At 38.7% G+C, this 26,534-nt stretch overlaps 2 protein-coding genes and 1 long non-coding RNA gene across 4 annotated transcripts; 2 read left to right on the forward strand and 1 right to left on the reverse strand.

Annotated features, from left to right (window-relative positions):
* The first annotated feature begins 4,098 nt into the window (after positions 1-4,098).
* On the forward strand, positions 4,099-5,200 carry LOC120292441. Its single transcript, XR_005550266.1, has 2 exons — positions 4,099-4,494; positions 4,595-5,200. It is a non-coding gene; the product is annotated as an uncharacterized LOC120292441 (long non-coding RNA).
* A 4,848-nt stretch (positions 5,201-10,048) lies between these two features.
* On the forward strand, positions 10,049-13,157 carry LOC104441632 (transcription factor MYB8). Of its 2 annotated transcripts, none has more exons than XM_010054793.3 (2): positions 10,049-10,338; positions 12,298-13,157. In XM_010054793.3, the coding sequence occupies exons 1-2, from the start codon at positions 10,206-10,208 to the stop codon at positions 13,065-13,067; spliced, it is 903 nt and encodes a 300-aa protein (XP_010053095.1). In that variant the 5' UTR covers positions 10,049-10,205; the 3' UTR covers positions 13,068-13,157. The 2 variants fall into 2 exon arrangements, with proteins under 2 accessions (XP_010053095.1, XP_039167084.1); XM_039311150.1 differs by having other exon boundaries at positions 10,213-10,338; positions 12,308-13,157.
* A 1,533-nt stretch (positions 13,158-14,690) lies between these two features.
* LOC104443093 (bidirectional sugar transporter SWEET4) lies at positions 14,691-17,270 on the reverse strand. Its single transcript, XM_018872684.2, has 5 exons — positions 17,228-17,270; positions 17,055-17,091; positions 15,934-16,312; positions 15,590-15,709; positions 14,691-14,891 (listed from the first exon to the last, which is right to left on the reverse strand). Exons 1-5 carry the CDS (start codon positions 17,268-17,270, stop codon positions 14,691-14,693), a joined length of 780 nt encoding a protein of 259 aa, XP_018728229.2.
* Between the last annotated feature and the right edge of the window lie 9,264 nt (positions 17,271-26,534).

The following is a 26,534-nucleotide window of genomic DNA, read 5'->3' on the forward strand; positions in this document are numbered from 1 at the left end:
AATACAAACTATGTGTAGAAGCTGTCAAGTTGCCAAGAGTACTACTTTACCATTTTCTTTATCAGATTTTGCAACTTCTATTCCTTTAGAAAAGATTCACTGTGATATTTGGGGTCCTTCACCAGTCAATTCCTTTCAAAATTTCAAATACTATGTCATCTTTGTGGACAACTTTTCTCGTTACAGTTGGATCTATCCAATGAAATTGAAATCAGACTTCTATGACATCTTTGTCATGTTTCAGAAACAAGTAGAAAATCAATTTGATTGTAGAATCAAGATCTTTCAATGTGATGGTGGAGGAGAATTCATCAGCCACAAATTTCAAACTCATTTACAGAATTGTGACATTACACAATGTGTTTCTTGTCCCTACACACCATAACAGAATGGGATTTCTGAAAGAAAACATCGTCATATTATTGAATTGGGCCTAGCTATGCTCTATCATGCTAGAATTCCATTGAAATATTGGGTTGATGCATTTATGACATCTAACTATATTGTCAATATACTTCCCATACCAAAGTTACAAATGCAATCACCTTACAGCAAAATTTATCGACAAGAGCCAAGTTGTGAACATCTAAGAATCTTTGGATGTGCATGTTATCCCTATCTCGGACCATATGCACAACACAAATTTGATCCACGATCACTCACATGTGTGTTTCTGGGATATAGTGAACGCCATAAGGGATATCGATGTCTTGTTCCTACCATTGGTCGTATATACATTAGTTGACACGTGATGTTCGACGAAAGTTTCTTTCCTTTTACTAAGAAACTAACAACAGAGTATAATCAGTATACTACTCTGTATCGACTATGGGTAGAAGAAGTTAAACTCCTAGATTCTACAAGTGCAGATCAAGTGCAATCTCACTCAAATGCACATACAGGACATTTACAAGATAGTGGAATCATGGATGCAGAGAACTTCAATTCTCTCCATCCTGTTATAGTGCCATCAAATTCATCTCTTTTACATTTGCAATCTGAAGAACAAGAAGTTCCTACTTACACAACTGAGACACCAGATGAAATCATTATCGACCAAGCTCATCAAAATCCTCAACCTACTTCACAAGGTACACTTTCTACTCACCCTATGTAAACTCGATCAAAATCTGGCATTGTTAAGCTAAATCCCAGATATGCATGTCTTGTTGAATATAAAGTTCCTCCTAAACCACGATCAATTAAATCAGCTTTAGCAGATGATAACTCTATAAAAATAGAGTTATTTTACTTATTTTAGGCAACAATTAATGCAATATCTATGAGAAAATATTTGGATTTCCTTCTTATTATTTAAATTTTCCTTATTTATGCAAAATAATGAGATATGGAGAATATAAAGAAAAGAATGGCAAAAAATTAGGAATTCAAATCAAGAAGTAGTGGAAGATAAATATTAAATCAGAATCATCTGATTTACTCCCTAATTTTATGCGCAATTGCTTAGAGTTTGGATATATCCTCTAAATGGGAGAACATTGAGAGCCAGAGAGAGCAGTTAGGTTTTTGTTAGATTGTTTTTCATTATTCTGAGAGTTTTTTCAAGTATTTTGAAGAGAAGACCAAAGTGGTGACATAATTATTGTTCTTTGATTCAAGATGCTAGGTTTGATATATATTTTTACTTTTTCTTCTACTATGTTCTAATTTTCTTTTGTTAGGTTTTACGATGTAGCCTAACCATGATGATGCGACTTTCATAATTTTTATATTTTACAATTGATTTCATTCATGTGAGTTATATATTATTGTGCTTAATGCTTCTGAGTGACTGGCCATCACTTGAATGATCTAATATGCATGTTTGAGACTGAGAAGTGATAATATGCAATTGCTCATTATAATAAATAACCATGAATTAAATGTGGATAGAGATATACTGCGTTATTTGTGTAACTTTTGGTGATAAGGTGATCCAAAAGACTCATTGTAAGTTAGAAATATTCATAGTTTTTAATGCACTTATGTTTATTTGAATTCACATAGAGATATAGTGGATTAATAAACTGAATAGGTTTGCTATACCTAGAGATAGGATAGTAAATTGATTAGAAAATTCCGCTATCACATGTTTGATATCGTTCTTGTACCCACAACAATCTGAAATTCATATCTAGTGGTTACGGTGAAATCAAATACTCTAACATATTTATCTCGATTGATTTACGGCATTTAGTCTCCCAATTTTGTTTTTAAATTATTCTAAATTATATTTTGATCTGTTAGATAAATTTTAGAATTAATCTATTTTAGTATTTAATTAGTTTATTAATTATCGATCTCCGTGGGACAATATTTTTTCTTATCATTATATTACTTGTTCGACACGTACACTTGCGTTTAGAATTTTATGAACAGCAGATGAAGGTTGGTATACAATAATGAAAGATGAAATGGATGCTCTGTATCAAAACCAGACCTAGTTATTAGTTCCTCGAACTAATCAAATGAATGTCATAGGATGTAAATGGGTGTTTAAAACGAAGCTAGCACCTGATGGAAGTCTTGATAGATTGAAGGCTCGATTAGTAGCTAAGGGGTTTCACCAAGACGAAGGAGTTGATTTCACAAAAACATTTAGTCCTGTTGTCAAACAATGCCACCATTCGTATAGTGCTCTCTGTGGCAATGATGAAGAAATGGCCAATACATCAACTTGATGTTAAAAATGCGTTCCTACATGGAACATTGAATGAAATAGTCTATATGGAGCAACCCCTTGGCTTTATACATCCTCAGAAGTCTCAATATGTGTGTTCTCAAGAAGTCCTTATATGGTCTTCGTCAAGCACCGCGTGCTTGGTTTGACAAGTTCAACAATTTTCTTCTTGAAGCTGGTTTCTTCTGTAGTACGACTGATCCCTCACTCTTTATACTTCATGATGGACCAAAAATAGTGCTTCTGTTACTCTATGTAGATAATATTGTATTGACTAGCAGCTCAGATCAATTACTAGCTAAACTGATTAAATCTCTAAGTCTTCAATGTCACATGAAAGATCTCAGATGTCTTCATTATTTTCTAGGTATTGAAGCCAAACGCACAACTACTGATATGTTTCTATGTCAAACCAAGTATGCACTTGATCTTCTTACAAGAGCCAACATGATGGATTGTAAACCTATTTCAACTCCTCTGTCACTGAGACCAGTCATCATGAAGAATGATGAAGTCCTACTCTCCAATCCACTTGAATACAAGAGTTTAGTTGGTGGACTCCAATATCTGACAATAACTCGTCCTGATCTTGCATATGCAACAAACTTGTTATGTCAGAAAATGCAGCAGCCAACAATTGGAGATTTTCATAAGTTGAAACGAGTTCTTCATTATGTTAAAGGAACTGTTCATCTTGGTATATTTCTTCATTCTCACAGTTCCATGAATTTATATGGATTCTCCAATGCTAATTGGGCTGGTTGTGTTGAAACTAAACGCTCAACTACAGGCTTCTGCACCTATCTTGGTTCTAATCTCATTTCATGGACATCAAAGAAGCAACCTATTGTCTCGCATTCTTCCACAGAAGCAGAATATCAAGCACTTGCCTCTACTACTGCTGATCTTACATGCATAAGCTTTGTTCTTCGTGACATTGGTCTATGTCTCTTCTCCCCAACACTTTTATTTTGTGATAATCAGTCTGCCATCTCACTTACTGCCAATCCTATCCTACATGCTCGCACCAAACACATTGAAGTTGATTTTCATTTCGTTCGAGAGAAAGTTTCCTTAGGTTCTCTGAGTGTGCGTTATGTTCCAAGCACTCAACAGCTTGCTGATATTTTTACTAAAGCATTGTCACGCCTAGCACACTTTACTATTAGAATCAAATTGGGTATGGGCTCTCCACCTCTTCCCAATTTGCGGGGGGATGTTAAGAGCTATATGATGAACACACATTATGTTGCTGGAAAGTCTGGTGTTGCTGGAAAGTCTGGTGCTACTGGAAAGTTTGGTGTTGCTGAGATCAGAGGAAGTAAAGTGAGAAAGTCCGGTGCTACTGATTTGACCAAGAATAAAAGGGATGAAGTCAACAATAAAATTTGCAGTACGTGTCTACTGCAGAATCGTTATTCTGTTTTGAGCATATAACTGTTTACATTCTGTTTTTGTTTCTGTTATCTAATTTTCTTAGTTAGTTGAACTGTGAAACCGCATCTTGGCGGTTCTTTAGATAAACAGCTTGTAATATAAATAAGATTGAAGAGCAAGCAAGTCAATAAGCTCCCAGATGAATGTTCTTCATTGAATACAGAGAAAGAAAATCCAAAATCCTTCATCCATTCTCATCTCTTGTTCTGTTCGTAAGTCTTCACAGCTAAAGCAGTTAATCTGTCAGTAACGAGCTTGTCATGCTAGGTTTGGGGAAATAATTTCAAGGAAAAAAGCAGCGACTGCGAGAATGGAATTTTTCAGCTAATATCAGTCCTGTTCTTTTTCGTTTCCTTTTTTCCCTTTTGCATTCTAAGGTGAAGTGATTGATGCTGGTTTAAAATTCTCTACACTTGCGATCCATGGCTTTTGGACTTAGCGAGATTTTTTCTGTCTTGTCCACTGGCATTTAAACAGAAAGTGGCGCAATCCTCTTACTCTGCAACCAGGTTATGAGCGGCTCTGCTGTCTATGCTGCATGCAGCCTCGTGACCACACTTTTGCTACAACATGCGCGTGTCAAGAGCCCAGGCATTTGAGGGAGGAGAAGGTGATAGAGCGCCTTCATTTCAGTCACAGGGGTTTTGGGAGCGGACATTGATCAATCACATACTAACGCGGGCAGCATACATGGCAAGTCTGTTGTTCTTTTGGTAAACTTAATTTGCAGCGCTTAGTTGGGTGGAGCTGACTATACATCATTTGGCTTCCGAGAGCTGACACTTGTCAATGAATGGAGTATCATGTGCTTAGCATAGTAAGAAAACCAGTCTCTGAAACACAAGCACTGTTGACTTATGTATGCTTCTTTAGGAGTTTCCCATCGCCTTGTGCTCACTGCATCTTCCGACTTGCGCATCTGGAATTGGATGGGAGTTCATCATCGGCACAACCTCAAGTATATTGTATTGTCAGGCTCTTGGACTCTGGCGAGGAGGTTAAGTTCTTCGTTTTTCGCTCTCTTTTTTCAGGGTTAAGTTCTTCACATCCACTTGTTCAACACTCTAATCGGATTGGCTTGAATGGACTGGACCATTCTATATCTTCAGCACCTAAAAATTAATCTATGCATGCAGAAAGCAATGAAAGGAAACCCAAAAAAAGCCAAAATAGATGCGACGTTCAGCTAAAAACAAACTCAAATCCCCAAATTTCTACCGGGGGCATGACATTATTAAAATCAGATGCGCTAGCGTCCTTGTCGTAACTGCGGACTCCACTTCACCTAATTTTCAAATCCAGTGCACATCCAAGTTTACCTAAATAAAGTTCAAGTGAAATTTCTCCTAATAAAGCTTGATATAGAAAAAAAAAAAAAAAACAAACAAACAAACAAACCAAAGCTCTCCTCCAAAGTCATTGGGCCACGTGTCTGATTGCACGAAGAACGGACAAAGGCGCCTGCGGGGCATTTTCGTGATTCCATTAGCAAAACACTCTTTGCTTTGTTTCTTTTCACCTTGACGGGGCTACTCAAACATAAATCCACTTAGGTTAAAGTAGCATGCATATAAATTAGTAAGCCAATGCTATTGGTTTACCATGATTCTTTTTTTTTTTTGGGTAACCAAGGACAACCATAATTAATCCTTATCCAGACTTAAATTATAAACTGAATCAGAACTTGACCATTAGGTCTGGTAATCTGGTTTGCCGGTCCATATATATTGTCCTCCTGGTCCTAAAGGCCAAATTACATGGAGTTAAGCTCATCAACCCTCATTTTGATTCATTCTTGCAAGAATTTCTACCTCTTTTTGGCGCCAGAGGTTCTCACTAATCAACGATGGATAATGGACATAGAATATGCCAGTAAGAACCTCGGATTTCTCGAGGATAACACGCTCAATATAGTAGGAAAATATGATTGATATTCTAATGGCCAAGGGAGGATAGCTCCTACTAATCTCTCTTTCTCGCCGATGCATGTGCTTAATCTATAATCAAAAGACATGCTACAGACGAAGTCTTGGATGGAGGAACCTTGTGCTTACTTCTTAAATATGTGTATGCTGATGTAAAGTTGGATGTGTACAGCTATGATCACATGAAATGTCTTTCCTTCACATCAAATCACGCATTAAGTAATCATGTCACATGGCCTTTCTGTCGATCAACTTGATTAGTGCTACGCGTAAAATTAAATTGCCCGATCATTGAAGCCGACAAATGTAACTAATAGCAATTCGTGGTGTGATTTGGAGAAACATTGCAACCTTATTTGTGATATTTTACGAATGATTTATGATCTTCTACGCCATTGATTGGGGACACATCATGTCAATTTTCTTTTCCTTAAGAGTAGCCATAGTCCTGTAATATTTTCACGTTGCAATTATTAATGACTTGATTTGTACCTTGTGTCATCACTTCACGGACAGCGCCAAAATTGATCTGATGGCTCTTATTGGAGTCAAATAATCGATTCTGCTGGAATTTTATAAATCTGTCAAAATTTCATGATCTTTTGTTGTCGGGATAATAAGGGCGCGTTTGGTTGTGTTTTGTTTAAAAATTGTTCCAGGAATGGAACAAATAGAAAAAAGTATTTGCTCCGGAGAACAATTTTTGAACAAAAATACGCGTTTGGTAAACTTGTTCCGAGAATAAAAAATAAACGAAACATGTTTGGTAAATTTGGATAATTTTTTTATTTCTTTTATTTTTTCTATTTTTTTCTTATTTTTCCTTTTTTTCTTTTTCATTTTTTTTTCTTCTTTTGGCGGTCGCCGGCCAAGGCCTTGGCCGGCGACCGGCCGGGCGAGGGCCGAGCTCGCCCGGGCGGGAGGCGCGGCCTCGCGGGCCACCGCGGGGCGAGGCCGAGGCTCGCCGCCGGGCGAGCTCGGCCTCGCCGGCCCGGGCGAGCTCGAGGTCGGATCCGGGCGAGATCGAGCTCGCCTAGGCCGGCGCGAGGTCGGCTCGCCTTGATCTGGGCCCGAGCTCGCCTTGATCCGGCGAGGCCGACCTCGCCTGGGCCGGGCCGGCGAGGCGGCCGCCACGAGCCACCGCTGTGTCGGGCGAGGGTGGCTCGCCGGGCGAGGCGAGGTCGCTCGCCGATCCGGGCGAGATCGGCTCGCCGGATCTGGCGAGCCGACTCGCCTGCCCATGGCGAGGCCGAGCCTCGGCCTCGCCGGGGGACGGCGAGCCTCGGCCTCGCAGGGGCCGGCGAGCCTCGGTGGGCCGAGGCCGCCGGCCCTCGTCGGCCGGCGAGCCTCGCCGTGGCCGAGGCGAGGCCGACCGGCCAAAAGAAAGAAGAACAAAAATAAAGAAAAAAAAAAAAAAAGTGTTTCGATTTGTGTTCAGAAACGAAAACACAAAATTTGTGTTTCTCGTTTCTATTTCTTTTGTTCCTGGGAACAAAAAGAACAAAAAAGAACAGAAACGCGTCCAAAAAGAACAGGAACAAAAAAACAGAAAAATTGTTTAAAAACAAAAAAAAAAAAAAAAAGAATACAACCAAACGGGGCCTAATTTTTCACCGACTCATTTCTTTCTCGATTTCCAAAACTCTCTCTCTCCCCCTTCCCTCCGACGCATGGGCGCGCGCACTCACACACATGCAGAGTACGAGCATGGCTAATGTGAATCCCATGACACATGTAATCAAAATTGAATCTTAAAGCACATGCTAAATCCATATTGATCCGATAGTTTTAGAACTATACATGCATAAGGTATATGTTATACAGCAAAGTTGCGAGAAGAGAACATCTCTCTCTCTCTCTCTCTCTCTCTCTCTCTCTCTCTCTAACTTTTAGGTGAACCATGTCAATTATCTTCTCTGTAGTCTCCCCACTAGGGCAATGAGCCAAGGCAAAGAATCCTGACGAAAGCTATTAATAATTAATATTAGCGAACCCTATGAAGCGTGCATCGCGTTTTACCCAATATCAAAATCCCAAATGAGCAAGAAGGTACTTTAACTTATTAATATCTTGCGTGTTGTGGCGTTGCGTGTGCTGAAATCAACCCAACGCCGTACGTCGTCGATTTCTCTTTAAAATGATCGATTATGAAAAACAAAAGGGTGTTCCACAACGCCCGATGCAAGGAAGGACAGATGATTGAGAAAGTTAGCTGAGCTCGAGCCTCATCATTTTCTAAATTTCGTTTTGACCGATGAAAGGGCCGGACATGGTGCTGGTTATACAATTATTTAGATTCGAGGCAATCATACCCATCCCATGGTGGCCGAGTTGGTGGAATCGCATGTTGGCCACATGGAAGATCGGGGTTCGATTCCCTAACTCGTCATAATGCGCGATTAAAGTGGGGAGCCGTGGGATAATTTGTCAAATAAATAAAATAAAATAAAAACAACGCAATCATGGTACAATTTGTCAACCTATAGCACTCTGAGGATGTTTCTATGAACTCAATTTATATCTCAGTGGTGGTGTAATAATTGCATTAAAAAAAAGGTGGTATTTAATCCTCATCAATGGAATGTATTTTAGGAGTTTTGAAACTCGACTGCACATCGCCTGAAAACGACATGCAACTCCTCGAGTTTCTATCTTGCTGGCCTAAATATTTCCATCTCTACTTTTGCGATAGATCAGTTCAACCCATCCACATCAAGACAACTGGACAACTCTTTGTAAGCATGACCTTGGGAAAGGACGACTCGGGAGAGACAGTCCTATGAATAAAGTTACCAAAAAAGTCTTAAACATATTAAATGGATGCTCGTACAATTCTAAAACTTGTTAATTTAGTTTTCAATCTTTTAACAATCTGTCAATATAGTAATTCCAATCAATTTTGGTTGGCACTTGCTAACATGGATGCTAGCTATTTGACATGAACAATGTTTGCAATTTTTTTTTTTAAATCTGCATTTTCTTCCCTTTTTTTTTTTCTTTTTCTTTTCCTTTTTCTTTTTCCCTATTTCCCTCTACTAGTCGTTGGGGCCTCAACAATGGTCGGGATACCCTCGCTGACCCCTTGCCAAATCTAGGCAAAGGGTGGTTGTCGACCTTCGTCAACCATTGCCCAAGCCCAACGGAGGGAACTAGGGAAAAAGAAAAAGGAAAAGAAAAAGGAAAGAAAAGAAAGGTAAAGCTCAAAAAATGAAAAATCATAAAATTATCCACATCAACATCCGTTGTATTACTCAAGACAACTGTTGTTGATTAAGTCATTATGTTAGTGATTTTTTGCCAAAATTGATCGGAATGATTACATTGACAAATTATCAAAAAATTCACGACTAAATTAACTAAATCAAAATGTTATAAACCAAATCAACATCCATACAATAGGTTTAAGATACTAATAGTAAAGATCCAAAACTTTATGGTATGCTTATTTTCTAAATGCTTCTTATTACTTAGAAGTAATTATTATGGATCTTTTTATCGGTAATGATGCAGTGTTGACTTTGTCCAACCTCGCATGATAATCTGTTATAAGTGGAAGCACATAAATGGATCCCGTGAATCGCTTGTCATCACATGCACAATGATTCTGCCATGCGTACAATTTTATGGCTTCGACACTCTTCCCATCGAAGGAAGTGGCCACAAACTAGAGTTGTCTATGTTGGGACGCGAAGCTCGTGATAAAATAATTTAGGACATGAAGCTGAATTGATACGTTTCTATTCATAGTCAGCTAGTGGAGAGAGATCGGTCCCTCCAAACACGAGACTCGTGAAAGAGGCAATTAATACTACGTATATAGCTAGCCCGTCATTGGATGACTTAAGTTTCTGAATGAATATGAATCTAACTAGATAAGTCAATGGAGTTAAGAGCTCGCTCTTAAATCTCTCCAATTTTTTAATTTTTCTGAAGCTTCTTCCGAATTGTTGGAGTATAAAAAGGCAAGACAAGGTTGGCACTCTCCTACTGCACTTATGTAGCGCTCTCTCTCTCTCTCTCTCTCTCTCTCTCTCTCTCTCTCTCGTCTATTCATAATAAGACTTCAGAGACTACTGCACTTATGTAGCGCTCGCTCTCTCACACACACACTCTCTATTCATAATAAGACTTGAGAGAGAGAGAGAGAGAGAGAGAGAGAGAGAATGGGGAGAGCTCCATGTTGCTCAAAGGTGGGTTTGCACAGGGGGCCTTGGTCTGTCAAGGAAGACAAGTTGCTCATTCAGCATATTCAAGCTCATGGAGAAGGCCACTGGAAATCCATGCCTAAAAGAGCAGGTATTTTTTAAGAAAACATAGACCCACGCCACACATATATTTCCATCTATATGTTTCTGTGCGTGTTGGATACATACATCTGTATAAAAAATGTGGTTTTATTGAATTTTTGCATGATAGCATTTGCTCGACTTGGTTAATAAAAAATGAAAAGTTTAGAAAGAAAAAAGAAGAAGAAGAAAGAATAATTGGATTCTAATTGAGTGAACTCAAGAGTACTTTTGGAGAGGTATTCTCTTTGCTCGTTTTAATTCCATTTAAAAAATGCATCGACTTCACCGCCTTCAGTTTCGCATTTTGTTCTTTTTATTTTTGGAAGAAATCGAGGTTCTCCCTTATTTCATTTATTTTCCTGCACGGTGAATTCGACAGCTACTGAAAGAAGTATTTATAAGTTTCTTAAGCTTGACGAAGGCTTTGTGAGTTGCCTGTAATAAGAAAAAGAGTGACTACTTACCTCCCAAACCATCGCACCAATTTTCTTTTCTACGAACAAGATTCATTTTTGGCCATGCTCTAACTAACAATAAGAGCATAAAAAACCGCAAAACAGTTGGGAAAGGTTATGATATTTCCGAGGAGCTAGAGGTTGTAATTATAATAAGATATGATATAACACGATTGGAAACAAGACACAAAAATTAGCAAATTTTGAATAAGGCTAACCGTGTCCAAGATCTGCAAGACACGATTACTAATTGTGTTGTGTTCGTATCAACCCACCTTTACTAAAGATGAAATTAACCCAAATAAAATGAGCTAATGTTGACTCAACATTAAATGACCTGTTTAGACACGATCGGTGAAAATACTGTTATTTTCATGTTATTCACTATTAATACTCTAAATTGATAATATTTCCATTAATTAGGAACATATGGCTTAGTTTGGTTTCTAAAAAAATTGATGGATTATTACAATTCGTGAGTAGGTAATTTTGAAAAGTTGAAGATATTTCATGTCAAATTCATGTCGGCAAATCGATTTCGTTCCATGATGGGTCGTGCAAAAGTGTTGTCTCATCAACCCATTATTCAATTGTACTACATGAGTCGTGTTGTGTTAGCCCGTTATATAGAGAAGAGTAAATAATCATTACGTGTTCGGATCAACCTATTTGGTAAATTACTCTGAAGTTAAAGCGATGCGAACTCTACCCACGAACACATTCCCATCCCTCCTAAGTCAACCGCATGTGAACTTGCACACCCTGACAGAAACCCTAAAACACGCACCTCGGAAATGTCCCGACTCTTTCAATAATATTTGTCTGTCTCTCTCTTTCTGAACGTGTCTCGACAATGGGGAACTCCATCCAAACCCTATCACGCCTTTAGCCAGCCAATCACAAGGCACCCGTTCCGAGCGAGCCAAATCTAGCTCCGTCATGGGGTTGCGAATCTGGCTCTTCTCACCTGAGAGAGAGAGAGAGAGAGAGAGAGAGAGAGAATGAGGATTTGGGTTCGCAGGAGAGAGAATGATAGTTGGAGGGGCTGCGAGGAGAGAATGGTAGTTGCGGGAGTCATGAGAGACGCAGTCACTAGTGAGAACGTTGCCGTCGGCAATGGTGTTGACAAGGTGGCAACGCGATGACGACGGCTAATGGCGGCTGAGGGTGAAGAAAGATGCAGTTAGGGTTCTTTCTTGCAAATTTAGTTCGCTCGTAATGTTTTTTATCAGCCCACGAATGCAAACCATCTAAGAGTTTGCTCAATTTGGAAAATAGGGGTCGTGCATCGTTGATCACATTTTCAAACAGTTCATTTTCTCTAAAATGGTTGTTGAAAGGCTGAAGATATTCTGTTTTTTCGAAAGCAGTGCCATGCATGTTACTGAGTGACCTTGATTAATTCCTTTGGAAATATTCATAATTTCGTTGATGCACTACTTTTAGGTAATCTTTCCATCCAAAAAGCCGTAGTATCTCTTTTTCCTTACTTTCTTTTTGGCCTTGCGAAGGATTACTCAGATGTGGAAAGAGTTGTAGGCTAAGATGGATGAACTATCTCCGGCCCGACATCAAGCGCGGGAACATAACCCCAGATGAGGAAGACCTCATCGTCCGCCTCCACGCCCTGCTCGGCAACCGCTGGTCCCTCATAGCTGGGAGACTGCCGAGCCGGACCGACAACGAGATAAAGAACTACTGGAATTCCCACCTCAGCAAAAGAGTGAACGATAATAATCACCAAAGGAATCGCAATAATAGAGGCGTTAAGGGGCCCAAAAAGAGGAATATTGTCACAGCTAATAAGGTCAGGTCGTTCACCAATAAGCAGAAACAAGAGATGACCAATGAAAAGGGTGAGACAAAATTGACAAAGATCAAAGTGCATCAGCCAAAGCCCACTAGGGTTTCAGCTGTTGCCAGGAACAACATTTGTAATAGTCTTCCGTGGGGGTCATGTGTGAACACGAGTAATAATAATATTCTTGAAGAACAGCTTCCACAACAACTCCCTCCCTATCCATCCTCTGGTTTGACGGCAAGGAGCTCCGCTTCCGACATTGAGGGAGTGTTGGTCTTAGACGAAGATCTTATCAACGTTAGCGGTGAGTGCTACTATTATGATCATCATCAAGAAACTACAAGTTCACGCGAAATCTTGATACCCACCAGGGAAGAGAACGACAGCATGTTGCAGAAGATCTTCGAGGATTTTCAGGAGCTCCTGGGAGCGAAGGATAGCGTGCAGATGGAGACATTCGTCAATTCCTTGTTGATTTGACTGGTAACAAATTGTAACTATTATTGTGATTATTGAAAAGAGACTGTAGCAGTTGGCTTTTGAATGTTCCGCAACGAATTTTCACGTGCCTACCTTCCACTCTTTCGTTCCCGTTTTGAAAAACTTTCCGTAGAGTGACTATGTGGGCACGTGAGAGCAATATGAGTGGAAGATCCTTGGATAATTTGGTTTGATTACACTCCTACTCCCCCAGTCCTAGAAAGTGGCAACAAAAAGCCAAAACGAAAAACAGAACAAGGAACAAAAAAAAAAAAAAAAAAAAAGCCCTGGTTTTCTGAAATTGATTAACTTGAAGCAACTGTTGATAGTTGCAGTGCTAAAAGTAATCCACGTGCACTTGCGGATGACTCAAACCATCGTAGAGAGGACATACGTACACTTGCATGCTCAGAATCTGAATCCAAATTCTCGTCCAAGCTTTTACGTGTATTGCCGATTATTAGAATACAAGAAATCAATTGAGCCGACATAAAACACGAACAGGCTCAAAATTATCTTAAATCTTGCTTGTTATAGAATTGCGCGATTCGGATGTGGGTCAAACTTTCTTTTAGTTCATCGGACCCTATATCCTTAATCATGGTGTGTGTATGTCTTGTCATATAAACTTGTGGAGGCAAATTCGACAATACGAACCACAACCATGGAAAGAATCCACGGGTGAAAAATCATAGAAGGTCAACATCACGAGGTCAATATCATGGTCCTTGTCCCTTGCGTCAGAACTCCGAGCTATGAGGAATTATAACCCCGCATATCTCGGCCGACACTTCAAAGAGGAAACCACTTCTTTCTTTCGTCGTTTTCTTTTCTCTTTTTCCTTCTTTTTGGTTTCCAACAAAGGAGCGAGGGGAATAAAAAAAAAATTATCAGTTCTACGACGATTGCTTACTCAACTTAACACGGCATTCAAGTGAAAAACCTTCAATTTCTCACTCTTTTTCTTAGCTCATTCATAAAATTATTGTTCTTAAAAAATAATGAATTTCAACTATTCTTTTCTTCATATGCAATTGTGTCGAACTAATTTTGCGTAGTATTATTTTCTTAGAGTATCATATTTTGCAAATTCCTTGTGGTTGTCGCTGCCATTACCTTTTTGGAAAATCACAACTTGCTAGCACAACCTGAGAGAGAGAGAGAGAGAGAGAGAGAGAGAGAGAGAGAGATGAGCCCAAACTTGAGAGGATTGTATTCTTGTTCTTATTCGGTTTATGTGTCATCTCCGAATCAGGTGAAGTCCTCTCTTACGATGCAACAAAAGCAGGTTGGTCGCTTCCATGAAATGCGTCGGCTCTCTTAACGTTTACCATACTTTCTTTATTGTCTACATAATACGTGCCTTTTTTTCTTTTCGGGGGAAAAAAAAAAGAAAACGAGAGCTCTATGTTCCCTTGGACCACGGTTGGACGGAAAATATAAAAGCCTGCCGTTATATAATTATCTGCAACTAGAGAGTGTACTTTCTAGCAATAAACTCGAAATGGATTTCGGGGTACATTCTAAATTTCCGTCAAATTAAGTAGAAACCAAGCATCTAAATGAATTTTGCCAATCTTGTGATTTGGCTAGAAATAATCGATCGCAATATCATCAAATCTTTTATGCCCTTCGAATCTCAGTCTGAGGGGCAGTGCAATTGGTTTTCTTGGAGTCTTCATCTCCTCCATTATCCACCACCACTTCCGACAAGCTCATCTCCCTGAGCTTTCTCGCAGCCATGTGACGCTTCGTGGACTTGTAGTATGTGGCGTATAGGATCAGTTGGGCCAGCCCGAATAGTGACCCGAGCCCATTAGAAGCCTGGAAACCCCAATGGTCAGAAAAATCTATGTTCACATTGTGAATGAGTGTGTAACAGACCATGTAGAAGAAGGATATTGGAGGATACAAAAAGCCTCTCCAGCCATATGATGTTGCCTGTGTGAGGAAATTTTATGTATTTCCTCGGATATAAATCAGATTATCCAGTCATTTTCTTCTTTTGTTTCAGGCTCTTAATGATCTTGACCTATCTTATGAACCTAGCGGCTAGAACAAATGACTCTGGAAATATGGTGAAACTCATGCAAGTACAGGTCATAAGTTTCAAAAAAAAAAAAAAAAAAAAGACTGACCGGTTCTCCTTGAAAACTACTTGGAACCGAACTGATCAAGTCAGTTTCGGCCGGTTCCCAGATCATACCATATCGGGTGCTCACTCCTAATTCTTAAGCAGACAATTTATTAAGCGGTTCTTGACATAACAATGAGATGTTCATTGATACATAATTTAAACCTGCGTTAGTGAGAAGATAGGTGGCATTTGAAATGATTTTTTCAATCTCACGTGACAGTACACGTCATGCATCAAAAACTGCCTCTGTAAATATAGTTCCTCGATAATATATGACGTGCTAAGATTCATATAGAAGATGGTATGAGACATTTGATTAATATCGAACCCTTTTGGGACGAACCATTACAAAGAAACGAGAGAGAGAGAGAAAGAGAGTAATTACAGCAATGAAGAGATCAAAGCGGATGAGGGCGTAAGCGGTCCAGCAAAGGCCGTTGGCAAAAGAAGCGAGGGACAAGAAGAAGGGCATGTACTCCACACTCTTCGTCGTTATCACCAGTTTCTGCATCCAAACAAGCAAATTCATCCTGTCAAAAAAATCCACCCAAGCAGATCATCGTGCGAAAATTACTCATCTAAATAAATACAAAAGCGCAATATCGCAACGAATTGTTTACTAAGACAAGCTCACTAATGATGACGATTTATGTGACGCAAGGCATGTTATCATTTCCTTCATTTTGCTTGAACAAGATAGATGAGTGATCAATCGCTATCAAAGCTTACCATTACGGACAATGGCGAGGCGTACATCATGATGTTAAACACCATGCACACAATTCCAACGACCATCGACCTCCGCTCATGGGTGTGGACCAAGGTCAGGACCAGGGCCGCGAGGGCCGAGATGAAGACGAGCTCAATGAGCACCACCGCTGCCACTCGGAGCCTCTTTTGACGGTCGGAGTACAGGAGGAAGAGAAGTATGTAGACAACTTCGATGAGGGTCCCCGCGCCATTGATGGTGACGACGAGGGTGCTGTGGGGGTGGACCATGGGAAGGCCGTACAGGACCCACACGATGCAGTTGATGAGGGTGGCTAGGTACGGCACGGGCGAGTACTGCTCCACCGAGCCCTTCTTCCATATCCGAATGAACGTTGGCCTGTGTCAAACACATTTGCATGAATGATAAACTTGATTTCCGAAATAATTAAAGACATCATAAATTTGCAATGATAAAGAGGTATTCAAGCTTTGAGAGGCTGTAGATGCCAAGAAATTCTGCTTCCCTCCCAAAATGTATGTGGACGAGTGTTTCTTGGTTATGAGATGCGTGTGCATTTTCTGAAAACGATAATTGGCTCTTGTCTCGATGCCATATCGTTATTTCCACACACTTATGCACTACGCGAAATGAAGCTTCTTTTGCTGAGTGAGGGAGATGCACTAATCAGCTCCATTGGGGTTGGAGACAAATTGAAGAATTACATCGTACGTACGTACTTTCGTGAAATGACAAAAAGAGGGGGTACGTCGGGTTTGATATACCCTCTGGTTGGAAGCTTGCTAGAATTCGCAAAAGAAAAAGAAAATATAAAGAAAGGAGAGAATTGTTTGTCACTAGTAAGGAAGACTCTTGTAATCTTGAAGTACAATTATGCAAAATGAAACTTCTCCCACGATAATAAACTTTTTTCATTGTCCACGGATTATAGGGACATGCTCAGAGTCCCTACGGCATAATTTTCTTTAATCTTTCAACAATCATGAGGAAATCCCTAAAGCCTAGGCAATTAGGGTTAACTTCACTTGACTTCCCTTTTTCTTCACATACTGACAGCAAACCCACTTTGCACCCCCAAAATCCGAAGAAAGAAAAGCACAGGAATTGACACAGTTCTTACATCGGCGATAGAAACAAGAAGAGCGCGATCGCATTTCCTGAAAGAGAAAAAAGAAGGGAAGAAAAGGCATGAGAAACCACATCGGTCTACTATCCTCGATTCCAATGAGAATGTAGAGGTTCAATTTACATGTATATATCGTGAGGATATCAACAAGAAAGGATGGAACTCACCTAAGACACCGACTGCTGTACGGGCAGCATCTGCAGAAACCATGGCTGAACAAAGATGACCTGAACTAAAAGAAAACACCAACCAAAGAGAGGCTAAGCTAAGCTAAAGCTAAAGCTAAACCCAGATTAGAGAGGGCGATTCTTTTCTTCTTTGCGTGTTGCTATGCGAAGTTGATGATGAGAGTTTTAAATATTAAGCAAAGGAAGAGAAAAGTGGGAAGGGAAGGAGAGAGAGGAGCGGGTGTTCGGTTTGTGTCTATCTCAAGATCAGGTGCGAAGTCTCTCCCTCAACATGTATCAAAAGGCAGGTTGGTCACTAGCATGACATGCACTGGCTCTTCAACGCTTCATCCAACACATGGAAGATGGTGGCCTTCAAGATCTGTCTCTCTTTGGGCACTGCCTTCAAGGTTATCACAACCTCGCGAGGATATTTGCTTAGCTGACTTGAAAGCATAATTTATTACTTATTAACCAGCCCTCTTGAAGTATTATAAAGGACAAATTTTTCATTGCTTTGTTTCTTAAAGAATGGCTCAACATGCAAAAATCAATGTATATTTTGATCATTTCACACGAGATTGAGTTGCATGAAGTATATAGTAAGTCATTCAGTCTATTGATTGAGATGCATAGAAAGCATAATATCATATCAAATGATGTCTATGCTAAGTGACGTATATCATGGGCCGGGATTTAGCTTTTTAAGGTGGCTTTTCTCATCATAATATAAAATAAATGCTTTGGGAGCCTTTTATGTATGGATAAAGCTAAGGGTTTGCATGGAATTTTAGGAAATGAACAAGGAAATTCGAGGGTTCTCGATTTTTAAATTTGGAAGACGTGCATATATTTTCAAAATGAAAAATTATTCCCGAGAATTTTGGCGGCTCGTTTTTCTTCATGTGTTTACAAGAATCTTGGGCTAAGAACATGACTGTGTTAGCCAAGGGACAACATGGTCAATTGGTCAAATTATTTCTGATATTTTATGGAACCACTAAAAATTTAAACTATTAGATAAATCTATAGTTTAATATTTAGATATTCTAATACTCCTCCTCATATGTATGTTGGACTTTAGCCTAAGCTGAAAGCATGGAATATGTAACTGGGGAGGAAAATTGTGGTTTAGAAAGATTTGAACTCATGACCTCCTACCCTAATATCATGTGACAAAATCTAACCAAAAAGCTTAAGTTGATAGATAAAAAAAGACGACATAAATTTATAAAATATATAAAATCCGTTGTCAAGCAATGTTAGACCATACTTTAATATCTTCTCTCACGTGCAAGCTAGATTAAAAGCAGCATGTGGAATTTGATTAATAAGTAAGAAAGGGATAGCACTAATTCTGATACCATGTGGGATTTTATGGGGACCATTATCGATTATTAAAAAACTTGAATGTGTGATTAAATATTAAAATAATTTAAAATTATAGTCGAAAGTGTCCACTTGCAGTAGCAGTGATCATTGGGCGGTGAGGCTGGGACATGATCTGAATCATTTGATATAGAGCCCCCCGAAAAACACATGTATATAATGCTCATAAATATTTAGAGGAAAGAATGTTTATAACTAGATCTTGTATTCTATAATTGTCATATTAAATTATTTTCTTCGACTGGCAATGTCAGCACGTTGACATGTATATATGTCTATAACCAAGAGATTCGTCTACCATTTCATTACGCATATCATTTCGTGAAAATGAGGCACTTGATTGATTTTGTTGATACCATATTAACTCTATCGCCATCTAATATTATCGTTGCGTCATATCTTTTCTCTATTTAAACAACTACGAAGGATTTGAATTCATAAATGTGGAGTTTCCTCGGGAAATTTACAAAAGAAAGTGTTCAAAACTCTTCATGTATACTTCTGCGTTCTCTAGTTTCCAAGCGTATAAATTGCGCATTCTTATTTCAAAACCATATTTTCATGCTAGATTTGAAAAGGAAATAAACATCGTACCTTTAAGTTTTTATAACTTTGAAACCTTCGCCTTAATGATATTAAACTTCAAGGCATAAAACGTACATTTTGTAAAAATCTGGTGGTAAAAATTGTGACTTTCTTTTATCTAATGCATGCAGAAATACAAGTGAATCGAGGAACACATGCCGTATGGCAGTTGCGGATCAAGAATTTTGCTGCCTTAAAACTATTATAGGTTTTTCTTTTTTCTTTTTTTGCTAAAAGAACTGTTATAATTATTGTTAATATAATAGTTATTTCCTTTTGCACATGTTGTTGATTTGGTTTTTCAGTTATTAGAGTTAGTGGAGTCATGTGTGTTGGTTATCCTAGTTTTTAGGTGTTAGTAGGGCAAGTGCTTTATGAAGAACATGGGTAGTTATGGTTATGGTGTGTTTTACGTTATGTATTTTGTCTTTTGTAAAAGACTTGGTTGTTCTGTACATAAGATAAAGTTTCAGCCTCATCTCTCTCCTTTTTAGCAATTTAACAGTTATGGCCACCAATTTAGCGCATTTGCATACTTGAGGCTGTCGGAAGCCCTTGATCCTTCTGACCTAGAACTTGCTTTCTACGCAGATATTCTTCTATACCTAATACACTAAAATACCGAACCATGAACGAAGAAAGGATAATTGTCCCGTTTTCATATATTAGCATATGAGACATAATGTTTGTGGGGGGGGGGAGGAAGTAAAAGGATTAGCAAATAGACATTGCTACGCAAGTTTCTTGCACCTGTTTCGGCATACATCACATGATGTCCGGTAATGTGTGATGTATAGCACTGAAATTATTGAAGTAGTGATGAAACTGTTCTTGCAGATAATTAGGTATAAATCAGCTGGATTGATGCCTGCTAAGATTGTGATTGATGCCAAAAAGCAAGAGGACAAATGTGTTGGTTGAATGTCGGTTGGATGTAGTGCTACGAGTTCACATTTCCTTATTGGGAAAATGTGCTTTTTGACCACCCCCCCACAAAAAAAAAAAAAAAAAAAAAATTGGGAAAAAGAGCTATTTTATTTTCGGTATATTCCTTACCAAAATAATTATTTCATTGTTTGGTTGTTAACTTGATATGAGAGGGAAAAACTTCAATTATTGATCTATAAAGACTAATAATTAAACGAATGGCTAGTCCTGCATAATATATTGTAATCCTATGATTATTTTCTACTATATTTTGCAAAGCAAACGAGTATATTGATCATTTAAACCCTTGATTTCGAATGAACCACTAAAGGCCTACAAAATGCAAAACAAGCTAGTTCAGCTAATAAGTTTTTTCTACGATTATCTTCAAAGTCATTTTCTATACGATAATCGCATTTTTCAAAATTCATAAGAACCTCACTTATTGTTATGCAGTTCAATCATATGGAAGTAAGCACTTAACTAGAATCATCAGGATTCACTATAACATCATCTCTCCCGAATACAAATTTAAATGTGTGACTAAAGATCTAACTTCATATATAGACGAATTTCTCATGGTGGGTGCAGTAGGTTGAGGTGACGGGGGACTTCTAGTTTAAAAATTACGTGCAAATTACTCAAGGTCCAATCCACTATTATAAGCCAAAGGGGTTAATGAGGCTTGTATGGCAATGTAAGGGATTTCTTTTCTTTTTTTTTGGTCAGAACATGTAAGGGATTTCACAAGCCTGAAAATAGCCCAGTCATCATGCCCGTGCCCCTGAAAAGTAAATCATATCAATGAAACTTAACTATGGACCTAAACGAACCAAGGTCTACTTACACTAGCTAGAGATGGACCTAACCTAACCTAATGAAGGTCTACCGATTCTTCTAATACAAAGCATTGTTGCCGATATTCATGGAATTCAGGATAGAAAGTTTTCATGAAAAACTTGAACAACCCAAAAGTTGGAATTTTATATTGAAGAAAATAAAAAGCTTTGACTGTAGAAAAGCATGAGAGAATTATTTACCCAAAAAAAAAGCATAAGAGAATTGATCGTCGGAAAATAAATTTCCATGAAACTGGGGAGCTTCTTTGGAGACTCTGACAGAATTGCTCTTATGTTCTCTCTTCTTCATTTTTTTTCCTTCCAAATCTATATCGCCCTCTCAATATCAATCTCTTACCAGATTTGGCTTTCGCAAAAGACCACGAAGCATTGTCCACAAGTTAATGCACCGATTCAGCAAGGAGAACCAACACTTCCGCACCGGCCGTTGACAGTGGCACCGTCTGCACGTTCCTCTCGTTCGGCTTTTGCCATTTCGATCGCTACTTTCTAAAAACTCGTCGTCTCCTTGTTCGTCCTTCTTTCTGTCCCGACTTGGAAAGTTTTCTCCACTGGGCTTGACGCGCTCCGACTTAATTCATGCGAAAGAGCTACGACTCTTCTCTGCAACTTTTCTTTTGATTTGATACCATTTATCCTGCGTCTTCATTATCGCCGAAAGAGAAGCAACGTGGGAATAGAAGAAAACAAAGGAGCGACAGCCTCGAAAAGGGGGGGAGGAGGGAAAAGGAGCAACGCAACTTCAAAAGGCAATAATGGGTTCTTTTGGCAAGATGTTTGTTGGAGGTTCTTGTCGGATCGATCCATGATTACTTTGTATACGAGATGATAATGGTGATGAAACTACATCAACATCATGATAATTTGAATCGGGTATTGAATTTCAGGAGTATGTGTCGGTACCCCGATCACAATTTGTCAATTAGCTTCCCCTTGAACAATTATCATTACTCGTTCCGCTATAATTCCACTAAAAAGATGACTCGCTCTGCTGGATCCTCTATTTGGAATTTAGGGTGGCCTTCTTTGTTTATCTCCTCAATGGAATATTAAGGCGAGGCTACTTCTACTTTTTATATGACTAAATCTGCTCTTTTTTCACCATTAGACAATATCACCCTCACCGACAAAAGAAAAAGACAATATCACCCTCAACAGTTTCCATTTTTGCGTAGGGTCTGTCAATCTAGTTACTTCCCCTTATGGGTTCTTTCAAATTTCAAACTTATCACTATTAAAAAATAGGGATAAGTATAATGGAAGCTCTAAAATATGTCATGAAAGTATATTTGAGTTCTAAAATTTTCATAAAGTATAATTTAGTCATAAAATTTGTAAAATTGTTGTGATCAAGTCCTTTTGTTGACTCCGTTCAACTTAGCTAATAGAAAATACATAGATTTTTATTATTATTTCTCTCTCTTATGCGGCGCTGGTGTGGCTAAAACATGAAGTATATAAGGTTAAAATGACGTTGTTTTAATCCAAATTTGATTTTGGAATAGAACATTTATTTAAATCAAATTAAAAAATAAGCTTATAGAGAGAGAGAGACCCGGCCCTTGTCACCGCCCCAATATCGCCGGAAGGGTTAGCAATACTGTGGCAATGGCAAGGGTTGTTGACCACTAGCCGATGCCTAGCAGCGAGCAAGGCTGCCGGCCTTTGCTTGGTTTTTCTCTTTCTTTTTTTTAAAAAAAAAAATTTAATGTTTTTTTAATACAATTTAAATAAAATTTGTACTAAAAAAATCAAAGTTTGACTAAAATGACATCAGTTTAGCTACATCAATGGTCACATAGAAGAAATTTAAAAAAAAAAAAAAAAAAAAAAAGTCATGTCGTATCTTTTGTTAGTTAAGTTGAACAAAGATAACGAAAAGACCGCTAGATAAGATCCCGTTAATCCTTACCCTCAAAGTGAAAGGTTCAAAACCCAGCGGAGGCGTTTAGTGCCTTAACCGCTTGCATGGGGTGGTGATTCCCTCGTGCGGCCCCAGGGTTTGCCCGCCAGCTGCCGGTTGTACGGGTTTCCCTGGGTCATAAAAAAAAAATTATAAAAAGACTGGATTACACAAATTTGATAAATTTTATAACTTAATTGTACTTTTTGAAGGTTTCAAGACTCAATTATAATTTCTTGATAAATTTTAGAGTTTTTAGCGTACTTATCCCTAAAAAATAAAAACCAACATACTCCTCATCATTTCTCTTATCCCCAACCTGCTCGCTCTTCGTCACTCCTACCTCTAAGATTCACTTTCGCTGTGAACTTGTTTTTATTAGTCCAAAAGAAATATCACGTCTCTACTTTGTATATCAACGAATTATGGATTTTATTCTACTGTCAATGAGATACTTACAAGAGAAATAATGTGAAATAATGAGGGAAGGGTGGCAATGGAATTGTTGGGGGGACTATTAGGCTTGACACCGGACGATAACTGAATGGAAACCAACCGACATTCATGCCCGCGTCATTAGGTCATAACAACAATTAGACGGGTGAGCAAAGGCTAGGCTAGTATGACCGTTGCCCGGCGACGTTAACAGCTCGTGAGCCTCGCCAACGTGATAAGGGTTGTGACACTCGTTTGAAGGTGAGTGATTCCAGGTTCCATAGATTCTGTACAGGTTCCACTTAGAACCTGAAACCTACTAATTGAAATACGTTATTCATTTTCTGGAACTCAAACCCTATCTTATATATCTTGGAATCTCAAACTTACCATGTTATAGGAGTCACTTCTAGAGTCTAGTCAGACCACTTGCTACTACAAATCACTAACGATAATTTATATTTAAACACACGAAAAATATAAAATACTAACAAAGTAAAAGTCTTAGTTATAAAATAGAAGCTCAAACAAATACTTTCAGATTATATACTCATCATCGAATACTATGAAATACTGTAGGATCACACGAAAACATAGACCAAGAAAAATGCAAAAAATTATTCTAGTTAGATTCCAAGTTTCAAGTTTCACTAACTTATAACTCAAAACCTATTTGTCGAAATAGGTTCCCTATTTTTAAAATTTGAAACTGAACAGTTCCCACCAATCCGGTTTTTAAGTTTCAGGTTCTACCTGGAATTATGCTCACCCCTACTCTTATTGTAGTTGGACGTGAGAGCCACCAACCCTCACCTAGCTTACGCAAGGATCATGACCACAGGCGAAGCTCGGCTTCGGATGTTGAACTCAGTATATTTATCTGATGTTTAACTTGTCCTTCATTCTTTTTTTTAAAGTCCCTTGATCTTATCTTATCGAATCTATCTATAGTTGACGTGATCTTATAACAATATTAAGATTTTGTTCATTTCGTGGAAAATAGGACGTTTCTAAAAAATATTTTTCGAGCCAATTTTTCATGAAAATAACTATATTTTCCACTATTTGGCTGAAATATGAAAATGAACTATAAATTTTTTTTGGTAAGGAAAATTTTTCCTCCATGCATCCTTTTCAATATTTTTTTTTTTTTTTAAAAAATCATTTTTAAAATTATTTTTTTTTTTTTTTCGCTTTTTGTTCTTTTTTTTTTTTTTTGCTTCTTTTTCTTCATTGGCCGGAGCCGAGCAAGACTCAAGCTCACCAAATTCTAGTGAGGTTGAGCCTCACCGGCCTGTGGTGAGGCTCCAATCTATGACCAATTAGGGTGCGTTTGGTTGTGTGTTCTGTTTAAAAATTGTTACGAAACGAAATAAAAAAAGTGTTTACGTTCTTAGGAACAATTTCTGAACAAAAAACGCGTTTGGTAAACTTGTTCGGGAACAAAAATAAATAGAAACACGTTTGGTAAATTTGTATAATTTTTTTATTTCTTTTATTTTTTAATATTTTTATTTTATTTTTCTATTTTCTTTCTTATTTTTCTTATTTATTTTTCCTTTTTTTTTTCTTTTTTTCTTCTTTGGCCGGTTGCCGGCCTCGGCCATGGCCGGCGGCCGGGCGAGGGCCGGCGGCCTCGCCCGGCCACGACGAGGCTCGCCGGCCCCGGCGAGGCCGAGCCTCGGCCGTGGCCGGGCGAGCTCGAGCTCGCCTTGATCCGGCAAGGCCGAGCCCGGCCGTGGTGGGCGAGGCTCGGCCTCGCCGGGCCACCGCTGCGACGCCGACTGGCGGTGGCCGGGCAAGGCCGAGTCTTGCCGCCGGCCCTGGGCAAGCTCGGCCTCACGGATCCGGGCGAGCTCGAGCTTGCCTTGCCCAAGGCGAGGCCGAGCCTCGCCCGGCCACGGCCGGGCTCGGCCTCGCCGGGGCCGAGCCTTGCGTGGGCGGGCGAGGCCGCCGGCCCCTCGTCGGCCGATCGCCGGCGAAGAAAAAGAAAAATAAAGAAAAAAAGAAAAAAGAGAAGTATTTCTAGATTTTGTTAGAAACAAGAAACAACTTTTTGTGTTTTTGTTTTTTTGTTTCTTTGTTCCGGGAACAAAAGAACAAAAAGGAACAAACGCACACAAACGCGTTTGTTCCTTTTTTGTTCCCAAAACAAAAGAACGAAATTTCTGTTCCAGGAACGAACAGGTGCAGCCAAACGCACCCTTACTAACCACCACCATGGCTGACGATTGGCCAATGAAAAAGAAGAAGGACAAAAAGAAAAGAAAGAGAATAAAAAATAGTCTAAAAATTGATTTTTAAAAAAATGAAAGCATTTGTTGAAAGAAATTTAGGTAAAAAAAGATATGGAAAATGTTTTCTCTTTCTCAAAAGTGGAGAATAATTCTCACGTTGAAAAATTCAAAAAAAAAAATTAAGTTATTTTTCGTTATTGATTTTAGCACACTAATCTTCCCCCAAGTCAACGTTTTGATAGTATATTTAATGGTTGAAATGTCGGGCATACATATATTTTTTTTTTTTGTTTCTCTAGGCGTGGGAAAACCCACTCTTAAAACTTACATCCCCATATGAACGATTTGACACCTCCCCCTTCATTTTCACCTCGGGACGAATCAGATTCTTGATCGCCGTAACATGAATTTGGATAATGTCTTCTCTCCTCGAAGGAGCTCAGATGACAAGTGAATGAGATAATACTGAGGTCGGCAGAGGTTTGGTTCATTGTATCGTGCCATTAATGACGCTGTGAAATCAGGTGCTACTTGCTATTTCCTCGGCCCCACGAAGTCAGAAAGCTGTTACAAACCTTTTTCGCATTCTAGAACTGAACAAGAAAATCTCTTCAATAAATAAATAAATAAAAATCAAAGAAAGACAAATCAGATTTTTTTTAGAAGATTTCTTTGTATCTTGTGAAACATCAACGATTGGAAAAATTATTCATTCAACTCGATAGTTCGTATAGCTCAAACAAAAACAAAAAGTACATGACTGAAATATATTTCCAACGAGAATGAAATGTTTAGATTGAGATTTATTATTCATGTTGAAAATATTTATCGTCGAATTCTTTTAGACAAAGCAAACAATCATCTTGAAAGGGAAGATTTTTCAAATTGTTTATTTTTGGCAAAACAAACGAATTCAAAGTAGAAAACTCAGACCTTTTCTGACTAAAGACTGAATGGTTGCCTTGAGAGAG

This window comes from Eucalyptus grandis, chromosome 4 (assembly GCF_016545825.1).
Source record: "Eucalyptus grandis isolate ANBG69807.140 chromosome 4, ASM1654582v1, whole genome shotgun sequence".
NCBI lineage: Eukaryota > Viridiplantae > Streptophyta > Magnoliopsida > Myrtales > Myrtaceae > Eucalyptus > Eucalyptus grandis.

What these genes read in the sequence shown, in the direction of transcription:
- LOC104441632 (XM_010054793.3), top strand. Translation starts at nt 10,206, where the DNA reads ATGGGGAGAGCTCCATGTTGCTCAAAGGTGGGTTTGCACAGGGGGCCT. An exon ending in ATCCATGCCTAAAAGAGCAG is followed by an intron (nt 10,339 to 12,297) that starts GTATTTTTTAAG and finishes GGCCTTGCGAAG; the next exon opens with GATTACTCAGATGTGGAAAG.
- LOC104443093 (XM_018872684.2), bottom strand. Translation starts at nt 17,270, where the DNA reads ATGGTTTCTGCAGATGCTGCCCGTACAGCAGTCGGTGTCTTAG. An exon ending in TTCTTGTTTCTATCGCCGAT is followed by an intron (nt 16,313 to 17,054) that starts GTAAGAACTGTG and finishes TGTTTGACACAG; the next exon opens with GCCAACGTTCATTCGGATAT. An exon ending in GCTTTGATCTCTTCATTGCT is followed by an intron (nt 14,892 to 15,589) that starts GTAATTACTCTC and finishes TGGGGTTTCCAG; the next exon opens with GCTTCTAATGGGCTCGGGTC.